The 15975-nt window shown below is 56.1% G+C and overlaps 2 protein-coding genes across 3 annotated transcripts; both read left to right on the forward strand.

Moving 5' to 3' along the window:
• Window positions 1-237: 237 nt before the first annotated feature.
• Window positions 238-8322, forward strand: ELMO3 (engulfment and cell motility 3). The gene is made up of 20 exons (XM_075715088.1): window positions 238-315; window positions 396-436; window positions 556-628; window positions 705-755; window positions 1225-1394; window positions 2252-2351; window positions 2460-2611; window positions 3319-3397; window positions 4042-4092; window positions 4461-4583; window positions 4754-4885; window positions 5161-5265; window positions 5759-5867; window positions 6097-6233; window positions 6345-6508; window positions 6638-6750; window positions 7008-7112; window positions 7469-7551; window positions 7817-7897; window positions 8106-8322. Exons 1-20 carry the CDS (start codon window positions 238-240, stop codon window positions 8316-8318), a joined length of 2160 nt encoding a protein of 719 aa, XP_075571203.1. The 3' UTR covers window positions 8319-8322.
• Window positions 8323-10170: 1848 nt separating this feature from the next.
• On the forward strand, window positions 10171-15760 carry TMEM208 (transmembrane protein 208). 2 transcript variants are annotated; one of them, XM_075715490.1, is made up of 6 exons: window positions 10171-10199; window positions 10281-10376; window positions 10530-10589; window positions 10770-10906; window positions 14146-14230; window positions 15305-15760. In XM_075715490.1, exons 1-6 carry the CDS (start codon window positions 10194-10196, stop codon window positions 15440-15442), a joined length of 522 nt encoding a protein of 173 aa, XP_075571605.1. In that variant the 5' UTR covers window positions 10171-10193; the 3' UTR covers window positions 15443-15760. The 2 variants fall into 2 exon arrangements, with proteins under 2 accessions (XP_075571605.1, XP_075571606.1); XM_075715491.1 differs by lacking the exons at window positions 10171-10199; window positions 10281-10376 and having other exon boundaries at window positions 10559-10585.
• Window positions 15761-15975: the final 215 nt, after the last annotated feature.

Raw genomic sequence — 15975 nt, forward strand, 5'->3', positions numbered from 1 at the left:
CGGGGCCGGTCCCTTTGCCGGTGGGAGGCCCCGTCCTCCGCGCGGAGGTGGGTCCCGCCGAACCCGCGTCAGCTCAGGTGAGGGGGCCGGCCCGGGCCTGCTCGGGGCTGGGTCCGGCAGCGCCATCGAGGGCGGCGGCGGCAGCAGGGCCTCTGGGGCGGTGGCGGGGCGACCCGGAACTGCGGGGCGGCGGGGCGGGGAGCCGTGCCGAGCGGTGACGGTGCCGCCGCGGGAGCCATGCCGCCGCCCAAGGACGTGGTGAAGATTGCTATCCAGATGGTGGGAGCCATCCCGCAGCTCATCGAGCTGCAGCAGGTACTGCCCGGCACTTCCCAAGCCCCCCCCCCCTCTCGCGGACCCCTGACCCCAGCTCATGGCCGCACTCTCACTTGCAGACCAAGCCCCTCGCCTCGGTGCTCAAGGACGTCTGCGACGCGTGAGTACTGCACCCGCCGCCCAACACCGGGTCGTGGCAGCCCACGACCGGGCCGCTGCTGGCCCGGTGGCGACCGGCACTAGCCATACGGCGCTGTGACCGGCCGCCTGTCGCCGCAGGTGGAGCCTGCCCAACGCCGAGCGCTACGCCCTGCAGTACGCAGACGGGCGGCAGACCTACATTACCGAGTCGGTGAGACGTCCCCCAACCTCTCCCCTGCCCCACCGGCACAGTGCTCACCAGCTCACCGGTTCCTTTCTCCTTACAGAACCGCGGGGAGATTAAGAACGGGAGCATTTTACGGCTGACCACCTCCCCGGTACATCTCTCTGTCCCCCCCATCTCCTTCTCCACCACCTGCTCTGGTGGGATGTGCCCCTGCAATGGGGCGATGCGGTGCTCCAAGCCCTCTGCTGCTGCCGCCTCGCTCGGTGACTTCTGGCTCATGGCGGCTCCTCTGGGTGCCTCAGACCCATCAGACCTGTCTCAACCTTCATTCTCCCTTGGCAGAGCTTGGGGGAGTTTGAAGAGAAACTAAATCATCTTGAGATGCTTTGGACGCGTGGGCCAACTCATCAAGCGTTCTTAGCGTCGTGCCAGCTTGATCTCCTTCCTCAGTTCCTTCTGGTCTCTGCTCTGGTGGCTCTGTCTCTTGGTCCAGCTCCTCACTGGGGCTGCTCTAGCCTGAACTTCCTTCCAAAACTTGTGCTTAAGCTCTTCCAGCCTTCTCCAAGCTTCTTGCTGCCTTTCGATGAGCCCCTTTGGCTTGATTCTTTCCTTCCTGGTAGGACCAAGAAGCAGAGAGGTTGTACAGCGGGATCCAGAGCAACAACTCGGATGTGAAGACTGACTCGCTGAAGAAGCTTGCAAGCCTCTCCCAAGACGTTACTTTTGCTCAGGAGTTCATCAACAGGAATGGCTTGAAACAAATCTTCTATATTGTGGAAGAAGGGAATGCGTGAGTATCATGAGAGGACTTTACTTGCAGTTCTTAACTTTTCTTCTTCCTTGCTCATGCGGTATGAGCTCCAAGCCAGGTGTTAGAGTGGACTCGGTTCATGTTCCTGGCTTGTTGATCCCTGTGCTGCGGCACGAAGGGCAGCGCTGGCAGCAGGGTGCTTGGCTCTGCAGGCTCCTTACCTGCAGGTACATGGCTGTGTCCCCGCATGCTGGCAGCTGGTGGAAGGTCCCCAGGGGTCTGTGGTCCTGACTCCTTGTGAATGTGCCCAGACTTTAACCTCCCATCCCTTTGCTGGCTGGGTCATTTGCTGCCAAGAAACCTCCTGTGATGATTGTAGCCTCTGCTGCTGCTCATTCCTGCCACCCCGAATAATCCCTCTGCCATGAGGTTTTAGCTGCGAGAGGTCTGCAGGCAGCTCAACAAAACCCTGGTTACCAAACTAGTGCCTGCCTGACTCTTTCAGGATGTGATGGTGCATCTCCTCTGAGCTCCTGTCTCACAGAGGATGTGGAGCCCAAAACCAGGCAGTGCAGTGCATGCTTTTTGGAAGTAGGGGGAGGGATTTGGGGTAATTTGGCTTCCCCAAAGGCTTGTCTGCAGTGATCTTTGTACCACGGTTACACGGCTTTCCAGAAACTGTTGAACTTCGCCTGCCTCGACTTCCTGGGATGACTAAGCGAGAGTACGATTTCTTACCCAACAGTCTCTCTTTCCATTCTTCTTCTGCTTGCTACTCCCTGCTTCTCTAGTTATTTCTAACTTACCCACCAATGTGCAACTGTAATCCTGCCTTATGGTGGTGATGGTGGGGTATCTGGACACACCTCACTGCCTTTGCTCATCTGTTCCTCCAGTACAGGGGAGATGCTAGCTCACACCCTGAAGGCCTTCATGGAGCTAATGGAGCATGATTTTGTTTCCTGGGAGACTCTTAGTGCAGCCTTCATCAAGAAGGTAAGTGCCTTCTGCAGGTTCCAGAGCCTGTGCCCTTGGGATTGGTTCCTTGTTGCCCTCATCACTCAGGTTCAGCCTGCCATCGATGGATGGTTTTGTGTCTCGTAGATAGTGAGCTATGTCAACATGAACATGGTGGATGCATCTGTCCAGCAGCTCTCTTTGTCTATCTTGGAGAACATGGTACCCACCAGTCGCCTCCTCTTTGACCTAGTCAAAAAAGAAGTGACGTTGGATCGTCTTCTCACCCACCTGCAGGTGTAAGTGGAGAGGCCAGAGCACCGTTCACCACCATCCCAAAGCTGGTGGGGATAAGGCAGTGGAGGGGATTTCTGTGGGTGGGCAGCCAGTCCTGCCCTCGCTGCTGGGGGAGGGATGGACTGTCCTGGAAATGATCTCATTTCCAGGTCAGATTCGTTCATTCATGGCTTGTTTTATTCAGATATTTTAGTTCTTGAGCTGACCTGCCATTTTTGTGGCATTGGCTCTTCCTTCCGTTTCCCCAGTGTATTTAGGAGCAGTAGTATATTCCCTGCAACTTGGAGTACTGGTGCTGTACTGAACAGAGTTTGTTAAACCGCTCAGCTAAGGCAGGTCCTTCATTCCCACATCTGCCTCATACCTCTGCATCTCTTCAGTTTGGAGGTTTTTCTTTCTAGAAAATGGAGAGACTTGTGCCCAGGGCTCCTGTCAGACAGGAGTCTGCTGCTCACCCTGGGTTTTCCTGCAGCTCCAAAATGCTGCACCCACAGGTGTGCACAGAGCAATATCTGATCCACCTATGGACCATCTCACCCCCAGTCCCGCTGTCAGCAGTTGCTCACTCATGGCTCTGGCCTCTCTGGATCCCCCAGCTCCATGCAGTGGGGTCCAGCAGTGAAGGAGGGAGAGGACTCTACCTTGGGGGAGGGCAAGACCATCCTCGGAGCTGGTGACTCTCCCCATCCTCATCATCCTCCTTCTGCAGGACAAATGCCCAGCTACAGCTGAAGGCGATGGCCCTGCTCATTGCGCTGCTGCTGGCTGCGACAGATGCTGAACGGCGGGTAAGGGGCTGCTCTCATCACAGGGCGATGGCAGGGTGGTGGGCATTGCAGATCCAAACACCACAGTGCCCCTGTCAGAGGTGCTCTGCCGAGAGGCCTCTGCTGTCTCACACCCCTTGGAGTAGTTTTGGGGGGATGCAAGATCTCAAATGACAGGAGAAGTATCACGGCTAGTGGTGGCACAGTGACTGTGATGGCCTAGAACCAGCACCTGGCACATCTGGGCCACCATGGCTGGGCCCCCCTGTGATGGGGTCTTGGGCAGCTGGGTCCTCTGCTGTAGTGTTTGTGTTCTCTGGGATGGCAGGGCAGTGAGAGGAGCCTGAAGATGTTTCAAGTCAGTGTCCTCACTCTGCCTCTTCTCCTTGACTGACACAACCTGTCCTGGCAGCCTGGTGGGGCAGGATCTGTTTGAGCCCCATTGGGGTGGACTAGTCCTGGCTGCCAGGGCAGTGGAAGCTGGGGGCAGGTCTCCTGCTCACCAGTGTCATTCCTGAGACTGTTGGTTCCTTTGTTCTCACCCTACCTGTGGCTCAAAGCCAGGCATAGCAGGAAAGCAGGTCTCCAGAGGGAAAACCAACTTTTTGGGGGGAAATGGTGGTGTGCTGAGTTGGGGAACGTCTCACAGCCTCTTCCCTTCCTAGGACATGATGGACTACTTGAGGGAGAAGAATATCAGGCAGTTTATCCACAAGGTGAGGAGGTGGGGTCATGCAAGGGTCTGCTCTGTGCTTCATCCTCTGGCCTTCCTCCCCAGCCCCTGTCCCCTCAGCCCCTGCCTTCGGTGACTGTGCCTGGCTGGGTTCCCTGCGTGCCACACACCCCTTCCTTGATGACTCCTGTGAGTGCTGCCATGCTGGCACCCATGTGCCCAGGTTTGCACCTCCAGCTGCCTGCGCTTTAGCACACCCAGCTCTCACCCAACCCCAGGGGGAGCTGCGCGCTTCCTAACGCCCCCTCGAGCAGCAGGAAGGACCTGTTGGGCTTTGGCTGTTTTGGCCTGGGCTTGGAGGAACCAGGAGCAGCAGCCTGGGGGAACCTTCTCACTCACGGTCTCCTGTAGAACATCATCCACAGCTCTGAGCCACTGGGGGATGAGATGGCCCATTACCTGTACGTGCTGCAGTCTGTCAGCCTCAACCTGTGTGAGCGCCGCATGAGGACCTCCATGGATCCCTACTCACAGGTCTGGGAGCACTCTTCCTGCGAGTCTGGCCCTGCTCTTTTCCACCTGTGGAAGTAGAGGCGGGTGCCTTTGAGTGAACCCAGCACATTTGATTTCATCGTCAGTTTGTCCTGGGAGAACCTGCTTGCGTAGAGTTCACTGGCATCCCCTTCTCTCTGCTCTCCCTCCAGGAACAGCGGGAGCTCCTCCAGTCTTTGCGCCAAACTGCCTTTGAGTCGGAGAGTGAGGCGCCTGCCAGCAACGTCAGCACCGAGCGCCGGCGATCCCTGTGTGCCAAAGAGTTCCGCAAGCTGGGCTTCATGGTGCATCCCCCCTGCATCCCCTCCCCAGCCCCATGCTGGCTCCACCACCTGGCCTTGGCGGCACCTTCTGATGGCTTCCCTAAGCCTGGTGTCCCTGTTGATCCTGATGGGCTGCCAGGCAGTACTTCCCTTCTTGTCCCTTGGCACCACTACATAGCAAGTGCTGTGGAGCTGCCGGGACTCAAAAGGCAAACCCCATGGCTGCATCAGGAGGATGCTGCTGCTCGGAGAAGAAAGCAGCAGTGGCTAAATTACATCCTTTTGTGTCCTCCTAGAACAACAGCAACCCAGCAGAGGACCTCCGCCGTGCCCCACCAGGACTCCTTGCCCTCGACAACATGGTCTATTTCTCCAGGCACACCCCCAACGCCTACAGCAGGGTGCGTGCTCTCTCCCAGAGAACTCCTTGGTGGAGAGGTGCTGGTGATTCTCCACCTTCTTTTCCTTTCCCTGTGACCTGTCCTTGGCCAAACTCAGGCGAGGATGTCCCTTTTGGGCAAGTGTCCTACTGTTGCCCTGTTTCAGATGGAGCTGAGTCCTCCCTGTGGGTAGGAGCAGCCATTTGAGGCCGGTGGCACTGAAGGGTCCCCATAATTTTTAGTGTTTTGCCCACAGCTTGGCTTCCAGGCCTTGTTCACATCTGAGCAAAACAGGGCAATTTGGGCAAAACCAGCCAGTGGCTGCAGATCATCAGCCACGCTCTGACCTGCTGTGCCTGTTATCAGCTCCCGCACTGCTGCAGAGGAAGGAGGAGGCTAGGGCTGTTTTCTGGGAGAGCGAATTACTTCTGTTAGGGATGGCTCAACTGGGGGGGACAGCTCACCCTCTGAGTCCGTGGCCCATGTAATGCAAGGCAATGACCCTCTCCTCCAGTTTGTCCTCGAGAACAGCAGCCGGGAAGACAAACATGAATGCCCCTTTGCTCGAAGCAGCATCCAGCTCACCTTGATCCTCTGCGAGATCCTGCACGTTGGAGAGCCATGTATGTGTGTGCCCCAGCTTGTCCTTCTCTCTGCCCTGCTGTCTGCCAGCTGGCAGGAGTGGGGACAAGCTGCCAGGGCAGGGGGCTGCGTATGTGGGGCCACCAGGCTCTGGCATAGCTGACAGCAGGGGAAGGGGAGGTAGGGCTGGGAAATGTCCAGGTTCTCCTGGACACTGAAATCCCCTGGAAAAACTGGGGAGTCTGGCATCATCTGTCCTTCTCACCACAGGCTCGGAGACAGCTCAGGCCTTTTACCCTATGTTCTTCGGGCAGGATCATTTCTTTGAAGAGCTCTTCTGCATCTGCATCCAGCTGGTGAACAAGACCTGGAAGGAGATGCGCGCTACCCAGGAGGACTTTGACAAGGTGTGAGGGGATGCTGGAGCTCTGCACAGAAGCTGGGACCACGGGCCGTCCACAAATTCAGGGGCTCTAGTGAGCATCACCAGACTGGGGGTGATGTCCTGGGCCCTGCAGGTGCTGCAGGTGGTGCGGGAGCAGATCACCAGGACCCTGTCCCTCAAGCCCACCTCCCTGGAACTATTCAAGACCAGAGTGAACGCACTGAACTACAGTGAGATCCTGAAGCTGCGGCAGACAGAGCGGCTGCACCAGGAGGAGACGCTGGCTGTGCCCGTGCTGTGAGTGGGCTGTGGGCAGGGAGCCAGAGCTGCGATGGGGGGCCGTGGGGGAGATGTCATGGGGCTGGGGGAGGTCAGTGAGTGCCTGCTGAAGTGGCCGTGCTCCTCTTCTGCTGGCTCTTTCCCCAGGGAGTTACGTGAGAGGCTGAAGCCGGAGCTCCTGGAGCTGATCCGACAGCAGCGCCTGCTGCACCTCTGCGAGGGCACCCTCTTCCGCAAGATCAGCAGCCGCCGCAGGCAGGGTGAGTGCCAGCCCTCTGCTCCTGGGTGGGTGTCCTGGGAGGGGATCAGAGGCTTGTGCCCATGTCCCCTGCCACTGGGGAAGTCACAATTAATCTGTGGGGAGTAGCATGCCCAGCTCCCTAGATGGCTGGCTGTGGGCTAACCCACAGGGTGGGACCAAATGGTGTGTGCTCATGAGGGGGCAGCTCCGTCCACCCAGGGAAGGGGACCTCAGCAGAGGGAGGCTGAGCATTTCCCAATGGCCCTTCTTCTGCAGACAAGATCTGGTACTGCCGCCTGTCACCCAACCACAAGGTGCTGCACTATGGGGATGTGGAGGAGGGGGTGCTCTCTCCCCCCATCGAGAGCCTGCCAGAGAAAAGTAGGTGATGGGGAGACAGAGACGGTGGGAAGGAGGGAGGGGAGGCCTCTGCCCACTCCATCTGTGATATGCTGGGGATGCCTTAAACAGGGAATTGCCCCTCTGCCTGGCTGCTGCGTGCCTGGCCCAGTGCCCACTGGTACCGTGGGACTGGGAGCTGTGGGAGTTCAGGCTGGGGTGAGCTGGCCCTCCAAAGGGAGCTGCAGAGTGGCTTGAACACCACCACCCCCCCACCCCCCCCCCACATTGAGGATGGCTGTGAGCCCCCACGCTCAGGTTCTGCTGGGCTCTGAGCACGGTGGACCTGGGGGAGAGGAGAGCAGAGCGGGTGCTCACAGTTCCTCCACTTGTCCCAGTTCCTGTGGCGGACATGAAGATGCTGCTTGTGGGGAAGGAGTGTCCTCACACAAAGGAGAAGAGCTCTGGGAAACAGAACAAGGTCAGCACGTCCCACCCCGCCTTGCGCAGGGGGCCTGGTGCACTCCCCTCCCCAGCTGCTGATGGGTTTTGGTGGTGGGTAGATGGTGGCAGGTTGGGTGGTTTCATGGACAGTGGCAGGTTTTTGACATGGCTTGAGACTGGAGACCTCTTGGGTCTTCTGGGGCGCAGAGGTGGTGGCTGGGAGGCAGCTCCTTCTCTGAACCCCACTGGGGCTGGAAAGAGTCCAGCTGAGAAGCCGGTTCCCCCCTGTGCTGTCACCACAGGATGTTCTGGAGCTGGCCTTCTCCATCGTGTACGACGTGGAGGAATACTGCCTGAACTTCATTGCCCCGACGCGGTACGAGGTGAGCTCCAAGGGCCCGCTGGGGAGGCACACTGTGGCCAGATGTCCTTGCCAGGGGACAGCAGGCAGTGAAGGGAGTCGTGTGTGTGTATGTATGTCCCAGCCTACCCTCCTGGGCTTCCCTGGGGTGGGAGCCGCAGGGCGGGGAGAGGTGGGCTCTCTGGCTGCCCAGGGCTGGTGCCAGAGATGCCCATGCTCTGTTTCCCCAGTTCTGCCTCTGGACGGATGGGCTGAACGTGCTCCTGGGCAAGGACATGACAAGCGAGCGAACACAGACGGACCTCGATGTCCTGCTGTCCATGGAGCTCAAGCTGCGGCTCCTGGACCTGGAGAACATCAGCATCCCCGACACTCCCCCTCCTATCCCAAAGCCCCCCAGCAACTTAAACTTCTGCTATGACTTCCGCCATGCAGAGCAGTGAGTTCCTCCCTGTGCCCCGTCCTCCCCTGTGCCCCGCAAAATCAAATCCCTTCTTCCAGGCTATGTCCTCCATCTCCCATCTAAAGGGATGAGCCCAGGCGCTGGCTGAGGGCTTGGGCATGCACTGCCTGCACCTTGCCCATCCCGGGGCAAACTGCCCACCCTTCCCTGCCTGTGTCCTGCCCCCCTGCAAGAGCATGGGGCTGAGCCACCCACATTTGGGGTGGGGGTGACCCAGCTGCTTTGCTCCCCTGCCATGGGTAGGCAAGATGAAATACTTCCCAGACAGTCAAACCCCTCTGTGGTGACGCTGGCCCCCCCGACACCGCAGCCAGGCTTTGGGCAGACAGGGCAAGCATGTGGGCAGGAATAAAGGTACAGGCAGCCCTGGGACAGCTGGAGGGGGGCAGCACTACAAAGGTACGAATCCGCACTGCCTGGCTCTCCCCATCAGCGTAGGGGATCCTTTCTGGTCAAGAAAGGGGTTAGAAAAAGGATAAAACACCCTTTCCACTCAGTGTGGTGAGGAGATGGTATTTCCAGAGCACAGTGTGCCTGCCCAGTCAGGCCTGTGCCGCACTGAAATGTTTTTCTGCTGAGCCCTGTGCGCTCCCACTCCTGGAAGGGGGGTGTTTAGGGTACAAGCCCGCTCCTCCAGCACCATTTCAGCTGGGCAGGGGCTTGCTGCCGCCATGCCTGGTGTGAGGAGGAGACCCTGGTCTGCCCTTGCTGCCCAGTGCTTGTGCCAGTCCTGGTGCCTTCCCCCGCCCCAGGCAGGTACTTGCACACCTCAGCCATGCTGCTGCACTACGGCACCGCGACAAGCTACCTCCCCCACAGCTCCCACCCCGGTGCCCTGCACCTCCTCGTGCCTACAGCTTCTCCATTGGGTGTAACCTGTGACTGCAGCTGCAGGTGCTGGGGCTCCGACAGCCTCTGCGTCCCGCATACTGGGACAATAAACACTTGTGGAGACCTCGGGGCGTGTCCTTTCCAAAGGTTTGGGGGAGGGGTCAGGCGGACTGCACGCAAAAAGGGGCCAAAGCCGGCAAGACTGCGACTGTGCTGCAGCACTGTGGAAGCTGCGGCTTAGAGCGTGAAGAAGCCTGAAGGATGGCCAGCAGGAAGGTTTTGTTCCTACAGCTTAGTGGAGGAGCAGGTGAGGGGTCAAGTCACTTCTGAGGAAGGTGGCCATGGAGCTACAGCTAAGGCTGTTTCCAGCCTAGGAAGGCTTAGGAGCACTGCAGGTGGTCCTGGTACCAAGTTGGACAGGCTCAGCTCCTGCAAATGGGCCAAAGCCTCTTGGGCTTGAAGCTTGAAGAGCAGTGTCCTGGATATAAAGGAGCTGCTGCAAGTAAAGACAAGGCTGGTGAAGGCAGTCTCTGTGAGGCTGCCACTCTGCAGGGCCAGGCTCTGCAGCCCCAGCTCTTGTCCCACACACTGAACCACCTCCCAGGAGCCAGTGGAGTTACTGAGGGATTTGAAAGCAACAGTGCTTGCTCGGCTTCAGGTCAGGCTCTCAATGGCTGTGTAGGGCCCCGACACTGCTCGGATGCAGTAGGTCACCTTCTCCTAAGAGCCAAGGGAAGGCAACAGGCACAAGTGGGCCAAGGGACTGTACGGGGGCAGAAGGAGCGGGGCTGAAATGGGAACGGCAGGCACCGGCACCCCAACCCCCTGGGCTGCACAGTGGGGCCAGGGGAAAGGCCTCCGTGCCCCCTGGGGCTGCGAACCGCAGAACCCCCCGGGGACAGGGGAGGCCTCCCCTCCCCGGCCTGAGGTCGGCCCCGGCCGCGAGGTACCAGGCGCGGCCCCGCCCCTTCCTGGGCGTTACTTCCGGAGGGGGCCGGAAGCCGATCGTGGAGCCGGTGCGGCCATGGCGGTGAGTGGCGGGGCCGGGGGGTGCGAGCGCTGGGGGGCCTGGGGTGGGCGAGGCCGCTGATCGCCTTTCTTGGCTCCGCAGCCCAAGGGGAAGGCGGGCACCAAGGGCAAGAAGCAGATCTTCGAGGAGAACCGGGAGACGCTGCGCTTCTACCTCCGCATCATCCTGGGAGCCTCCGTGAGTGCGGTGGGGAGGGCCCCGGCGGGGCGCGGGGCCGGGCCGGGCCGGGCCCTGGGCGGGGTGGGGTGGAGTGGGATCGGGCCGTGCCGTGCCGTGCTGACGACAGCCGTGCCGTGCTGACAGCCGTGCCGTGGTGTGCTCTCTCCGCAGGCCGTCTATGCCGTGGTGAACCTGGTGATCTTTTACCCTGCCGCCTCCACCTGGACGTGGGTGAGCGCCCGGCCCACTGTGGGCAGGGCACGGTCTCCCGCCCCGGCGAGGGGACCCTCGGCCTGGCCTGGCTGAAAGCTGGGTTCTTTGCCAGTTGTTGCGACAGGCAAGGCCTGTAGGCCCCTGCTGCTCTGCCCGGGGTCATGGCTTTTGCGGCTGACAGCTGTTTCCTTGTTGCAGCTAGCATTCATCTTCAGCTCGGTGGTCTATGGTACCAGCTACCGGTCCATGAACTCCATGGCTAAGCCATCTTTCACAGATGATGGTAGCCTTGCCGACGGGGGAATTGACCTGAATATGGAGCAGGGGATGGCAGAGTGAGTGTCCACACCCGCACGAGTCCAGGTGAGCAGGACCTGCTGCCTGAGCGTGCACGCAGAGCCAGGAGAGCCTCCGAAGGAGAAGGCCAGGCCTCAGCTACTGCATCAGTTTGCACAGCAGTGCAGGCATGAGGGGAGCTGGAAGTCTGTAGCCATTTTTTTCCAATAATGTACCTAAATTGTTCTCGTTATCTGAATGCTTGGCCCTGTGTGCCCTAGTCATGAGCAGCCATGTGGGTACATCAGCCTGGAATGGTCACTATCCTTAGGGTTGAGGCACACAGGTAGGAGATCCCAAACGGTTCAGCTGGAGCAGCTTACGATCATCTTTCAGTGAAGAGATAGTGCTGGCACTGTGCACCCTTCTGCAACACGTAGATATTGATATTTTCTTTTTAAACCAGCACTGCAGGTAGTGCTTGACAGAGTGAAAGGGCACGCACTGCCAGTTACTGCATCTCAGCTGCAAAGTGGCTGTGTCTTGAACTGTTCTACACACTAAAAAACCTCCCTACTGTCTTAGCCAGCTCCTCTTAACCTCCTCAGCCTTTTCTGCCCCCTGTGCTTGTGCATTCCCTGTGTCTGTCTGCAGACAGCACCAAGTGTTTGCCTGTCCAGCGTTCTTGGTGGTGCTGTAACTCTCTTTTCTTTGATCAAGGAACATACAACAGTAATTCTTGCAAAGTGCTGTTGAATAAAATAAGGAGATGACAGTACTGAAACAGCAAAAATATCTTCTAGATTTATGTGTTTTCCAACAGCAAGCGTCAAACTAGTTACAGAAAACTGCCAGGCAGTCGTGGACACATCACGCTTTGCTCTCTGTCCTCCCTGCCCTCAGCCTCTGGTCCAGCTTTTGCTGGGGATCTTTAGCGCATGCTCAGCAAGGCACCTGGGGTACTTAGCCCCTTCCCTCCCATGTCCTTGGCTTACAGTTTAAGGTTTACCTCCATCTTTCACTTGCTGCCAGGCTTTTGAAGAAACAGTGGGGCCTTGTTTCCAGCAGAGCCCTCTGCCTCGCATCAAATGTTCTTGTGCTGTGAATTGATTTACATATTTTAATTAACAGCGGTTTTATTTCTGCAGCCAGCAGATGCCCAGGGATGTTATCAGCAGGCAGACCGACTTGTGTGGCACAGAACCTGCTGTCTCTGCACAGGATGAGCTCTCATCTTGTGTGTTTGTTAGTGGAGTAGTACATTTCCTACCTGCAGCCAGAGCGACTCAGATGTGCGGTATAAGAGACTCAGATGAGGGATGATGTGGCCGGGAGGAGAGGAAATTATTTCTAGTATGATTAGTGAGCTAGGTGTTTTGCAACCTGTTTGTCCTATAGTGACTTCTTTTTCCTGCTGGTCAGCTGAGTGGTTTTCTCTTGTTTTACACTGTTTTGGCTCTCCTGAGTAGAAGCATAAAATACTTTGGATACCTTTTTTGTGAAACACAGGACAGTCAAGTAAGGAAAATACAGATGTGTAAGGCACCAAAGCGGAGTGGGTGCCCTGATAACTGCCCCACACATGTGTGTGATGGCACTGTCAGAGGAAATGACTGACAGGAGTTAGCACAGGGATCCCCTTACCTGCTGTGAAAAAGGTGTCAGGCACAGTTGTAGCACTGCTGCAGCCCTAGTTGCAGACATTGTATTTCCCTTGGTACTGGGGCTCTGAGGTTTTTCTGCCTGAGCAATACACCCTTGGTGTGAGTTTTATGACACATTAAAATTAACTGATGCTTGTCCAAGGCATGGGCTGTGCAAAACACAGTGCAGCTCAGGGGTGGAGCTGTAAAAGCAAAACCTGCACAGCTGAAGTTCCCACCCTTACCCTGTGCCTTTGTACCTGAGCCTGTGCAGAGCCCTCAGCTGTGAGAGTGTGAGTCTCATTAGTTTAACCCTGTTAGTACGTGAACACAAAGTGCTAACGAACACTCAGTGCTCCTCCCACTGATGGTGTCTGTTTGTCAGGTGAAGTGCTCTAAATTACCACTCTGGGGATCCAGGAACAACTCTAGGCTGGTGGTTCCTTTCAGAAAGCAGCACATGTTTTCCTGCCTCTCAGCTGAGTGTGCCACATTTGATTAACGAGTGTTCTTTTGGAGCTGCTTCTGGAAGGCTGTGGATTTGATGGTGTTTCCCTCGTGCTGTCTGTACCTGAATCAGATGTTGTGTGTTGCTTTGGGGTTGGGGAAGGCCCATCTTGCTGATCTCTGGGAGAGCTAGGTTTGGTGGGAGCTCTGCTGTCACCCCTCTGGAGTCTCTGGTGATGCATGAGACTTCTGAACCTCACTGTCTTATCACAGAGCTGTTGATGGTGGATTCTGCGGTGTCTTGAGTTGATGATGGCGTCCCAGCCTAAACCAGTTGTTTCTGGTCACTTTGTTTTGCACTGTGTTGCCAGAATGAGACAAGCTGTTGCATTACCATTACCTCTGCCTTTGTTGTCTTGACTCCATTTCTGGATGTGACTTGAGCGTTTCTTACTCCAGCAGATGATGATTTAATGGGGGTGAAGGAGCTGGTGTTTTTCTAACTCGTCATGGTACTCCCCATAGCTTGTGTTGAAAAGCCAATACCTGTTTACCTCTGCTGCATGTCAGGGCCCCCCAAGGGTGGTGGTTGAGGTGTGGGCAGCTTGTCCATGTCCATAGCTGCTCTCAGCTCTGCCTCGGGCTGGTGTTGAAGACCCTGCAGTCAGATAAACAGGAGGGGAGGGGGAGCCGTCCATTGCTGTAGCTCAGCTTGCAGGCGATGGTGTGCGGGCAATGGTGTGCTTGTTCTTGTGGCACCCCAGCTCTTTGGTGACCGTGAGTGTGTCTGTCAGCCAGTGCAATGGCACAGTGAAGGTCCATGCTTCCCCTAGGGCAGGCAGCTGTGAGCAGCTATACTTTATGCTGTGATACGTGTCAAATCAGGAGGCACTGGCTGCCATTGCAGGCTGCGAAGGTGGTGGTTTTGCTGCTGATTTCCACCCCCCTGCATTCCTTGGCTTTCTTAATGTTGCTTTTCAGAGGGAGCCTAGCTCTTTAACTCATCAGATTTTGTTTTGGTTTTGTTTACTGCTCTGATTCTTCTAGATTACCTTGTGTGGCAAAGCATAGCTGCAGGGACAGTCCTTCAGTTGGGCCAGGCAGGGTGGCTCCCTGGAGGCAGTGCAGATGGGCTGTGTTGGCAGAGGAGCTGGTGTGTTTGGCAGGGGCTGGAATGGAAGGTTAATGTTTCGCTTTTCTTCCCTCAGGCACCTCAAGGATGTGATCCTGCTGACAGCCATGGTCCAAGTGCTGAGCTGCTTCTCGCTCTATGTCTGGTACTTCTGGCTCTTGGTAAGACCCTGCGGTTTTCCTTGTTGCTCCATTGTCTCTGTCTTTCCCTGTCTTCAGGACTGAGGACATTATTTATCCATTTCATTTTAGTGTCCTGTTTCAGGCCAAAACTATTTTCTGTTATATTTTTTAATCTCCCTGTCAAATCTTGTTAAAAATGAGGCCGTACAAGGGAAGGAAGTCCTGATCTGTCTGGGTCAACCATGCAAAAACTAGGCTGGCCTTAGCCTTTTTCTCTGGTCCTGTGAAAGGGCAACAAGAAACATGAGGCAGATCAAAGCCATCTTTGTGTGTAGAGTCTTTTTTGTGACTGTGGCAAACAGACTGTGCTGCTTCTTGTTTGGTTTTCTCAGTCATCTACCAGCACGGACTGAGGCTGGGAACTGTTGGACACTGTGCTGCTTGGTAGATCAAACGCTGTAGGCTTTGATTTCCCCTTAACACACCAGACTCTTTCTACTTCTGAAACATTTGTCATGTGCCTCCAGCTAAAACTGCTTTTGCAGAAGGATAAAAAAAATCTCCAGTTTGTTAAAAAAGTCTCACAGTTGCTTTGAGTATATCCTACAAAGGTATAAAAGACAATCTTGGGAGTATACAAAGTTACCTCATTTCAGTCCTTACAAGTTCCTTTGTAGCTGGCCTGGCAGAGGGCAGCCTAGACTCTTGACTATCCCCCGGAGACCATCTGGATCACTTTTTTTTTTTTTTTTTTTTTCTTTTTTCTTTTTTTAATTCAGAGAGATGTGGGGGTGTTTTCTGAAGGAGGAAGAGGCAGAATGTCTGGGCAGTTGGATCTTTCTGGGTAATTCAGACCCGATGCTGGGATTTCCATATATGAAGCTTAAGTGCTGTATACATATGCAAGTTCCTAAACCATATGAAATCAGGCCATTTATTTTGGATGCCTGCCACTGCCTTTGATTTCTATGCATCCTGTGATGCACGTGATCCAGCCTGTAGAGATATTCCAGCTCCTCTGGCTTCCTCAGGAGGACCAGTCCTCCTGACCGTAGCACCACCCCTGCCCGAGCTGTCCCCAGAGTGACCAAGTTTGTGCCATGTGTTTTGCAGGCTCCAGGACGTGCTCTCTACCTCCTTTGGGTGAACATCCTGGGGCCCTGGTTTACAGCTGACTCTTCACCCGCTGGTCAGGAACCAAATGAGAAGAAGCAACGCCGACAAGAACGCCGCCAGATGAAGCGCTTCTAGCCCTGGCTGGGGAGATAAATTAATGCTGTCTCTCATCTCCATGTTTTTAGTTCATCAGGGATGCGACCGAAGCCAATCCAAAACCATTGCAGTAGCTATGTTGCCCTCTGTCATTGCTGCCATTCCACTAGAAAGGCTGCAAGAGACTTCCCTTGGTTGGTTCTTAGCGCCAGTTGAGGCCTTGCTCCTTGGGATGACAAGGGGAGCAATGCTGGGATGTGTGTAAATACCTTTTGTAAAGTAGCACTGTATCGTGTTTGAGGTTGGGGATTGCAACGTTGGAGGAAATAGTACATTAAAGAGCAGAGTCTAATTGACCGTACTGGCAGTGTGTTCATATAGGGGTGCTCGCAGAGGGGAGCTGTTAAAAATACATTGGAGGGAAGCAAAATCCTCCAAGACATGTGGTCTCATGCCTTTCCAAGCTTCTGTTGTGCTGCCCTGCCTGCTGGAGCTTCTGCACCCTGCAGAGGGGCTGCAGCTGCCCTGTGAGTGTGGGACAGCTGGAGGTGCTGTGAACAGGGCTTGCAGCC

Source organism: Pelecanus crispus, chromosome 8 (assembly GCF_030463565.1).
Source record: "Pelecanus crispus isolate bPelCri1 chromosome 8, bPelCri1.pri, whole genome shotgun sequence".
Taxonomy (NCBI): domain Eukaryota; kingdom Metazoa; phylum Chordata; class Aves; order Pelecaniformes; family Pelecanidae; genus Pelecanus; species Pelecanus crispus.

Excerpts from the sequence above, each read along its gene's own strand:
- ELMO3 (XM_075715088.1), top strand. The coding sequence starts at position 238 with ATGCCGCCGCCCAAGGACGTGGTGAAGATTGCTATCCAGATGGTGGGA. Across the intron at positions 437-555 it reads CTCAAGGACGTCTGCGACGC|GTGGAGCCTGCCCAACGCCG; the intron begins GTGAGTACTGCA and ends CTGTCGCCGCAG. Across the intron at positions 4,093-4,460 it reads TCAGGCAGTTTATCCACAAG|AACATCATCCACAGCTCTGA; the intron begins GTGAGGAGGTGG and ends GGTCTCCTGTAG.
- TMEM208 (XM_075715490.1), top strand. Across the intron at positions 10,590-10,769 it reads CCGCCTCCACCTGGACGTGG|CTAGCATTCATCTTCAGCTC; the intron begins GTGAGCGCCCGG and ends TCCTTGTTGCAG. Across the intron at positions 14,231-15,304 it reads TCTGGTACTTCTGGCTCTTG|GCTCCAGGACGTGCTCTCTA; the intron begins GTAAGACCCTGC and ends TGTGTTTTGCAG.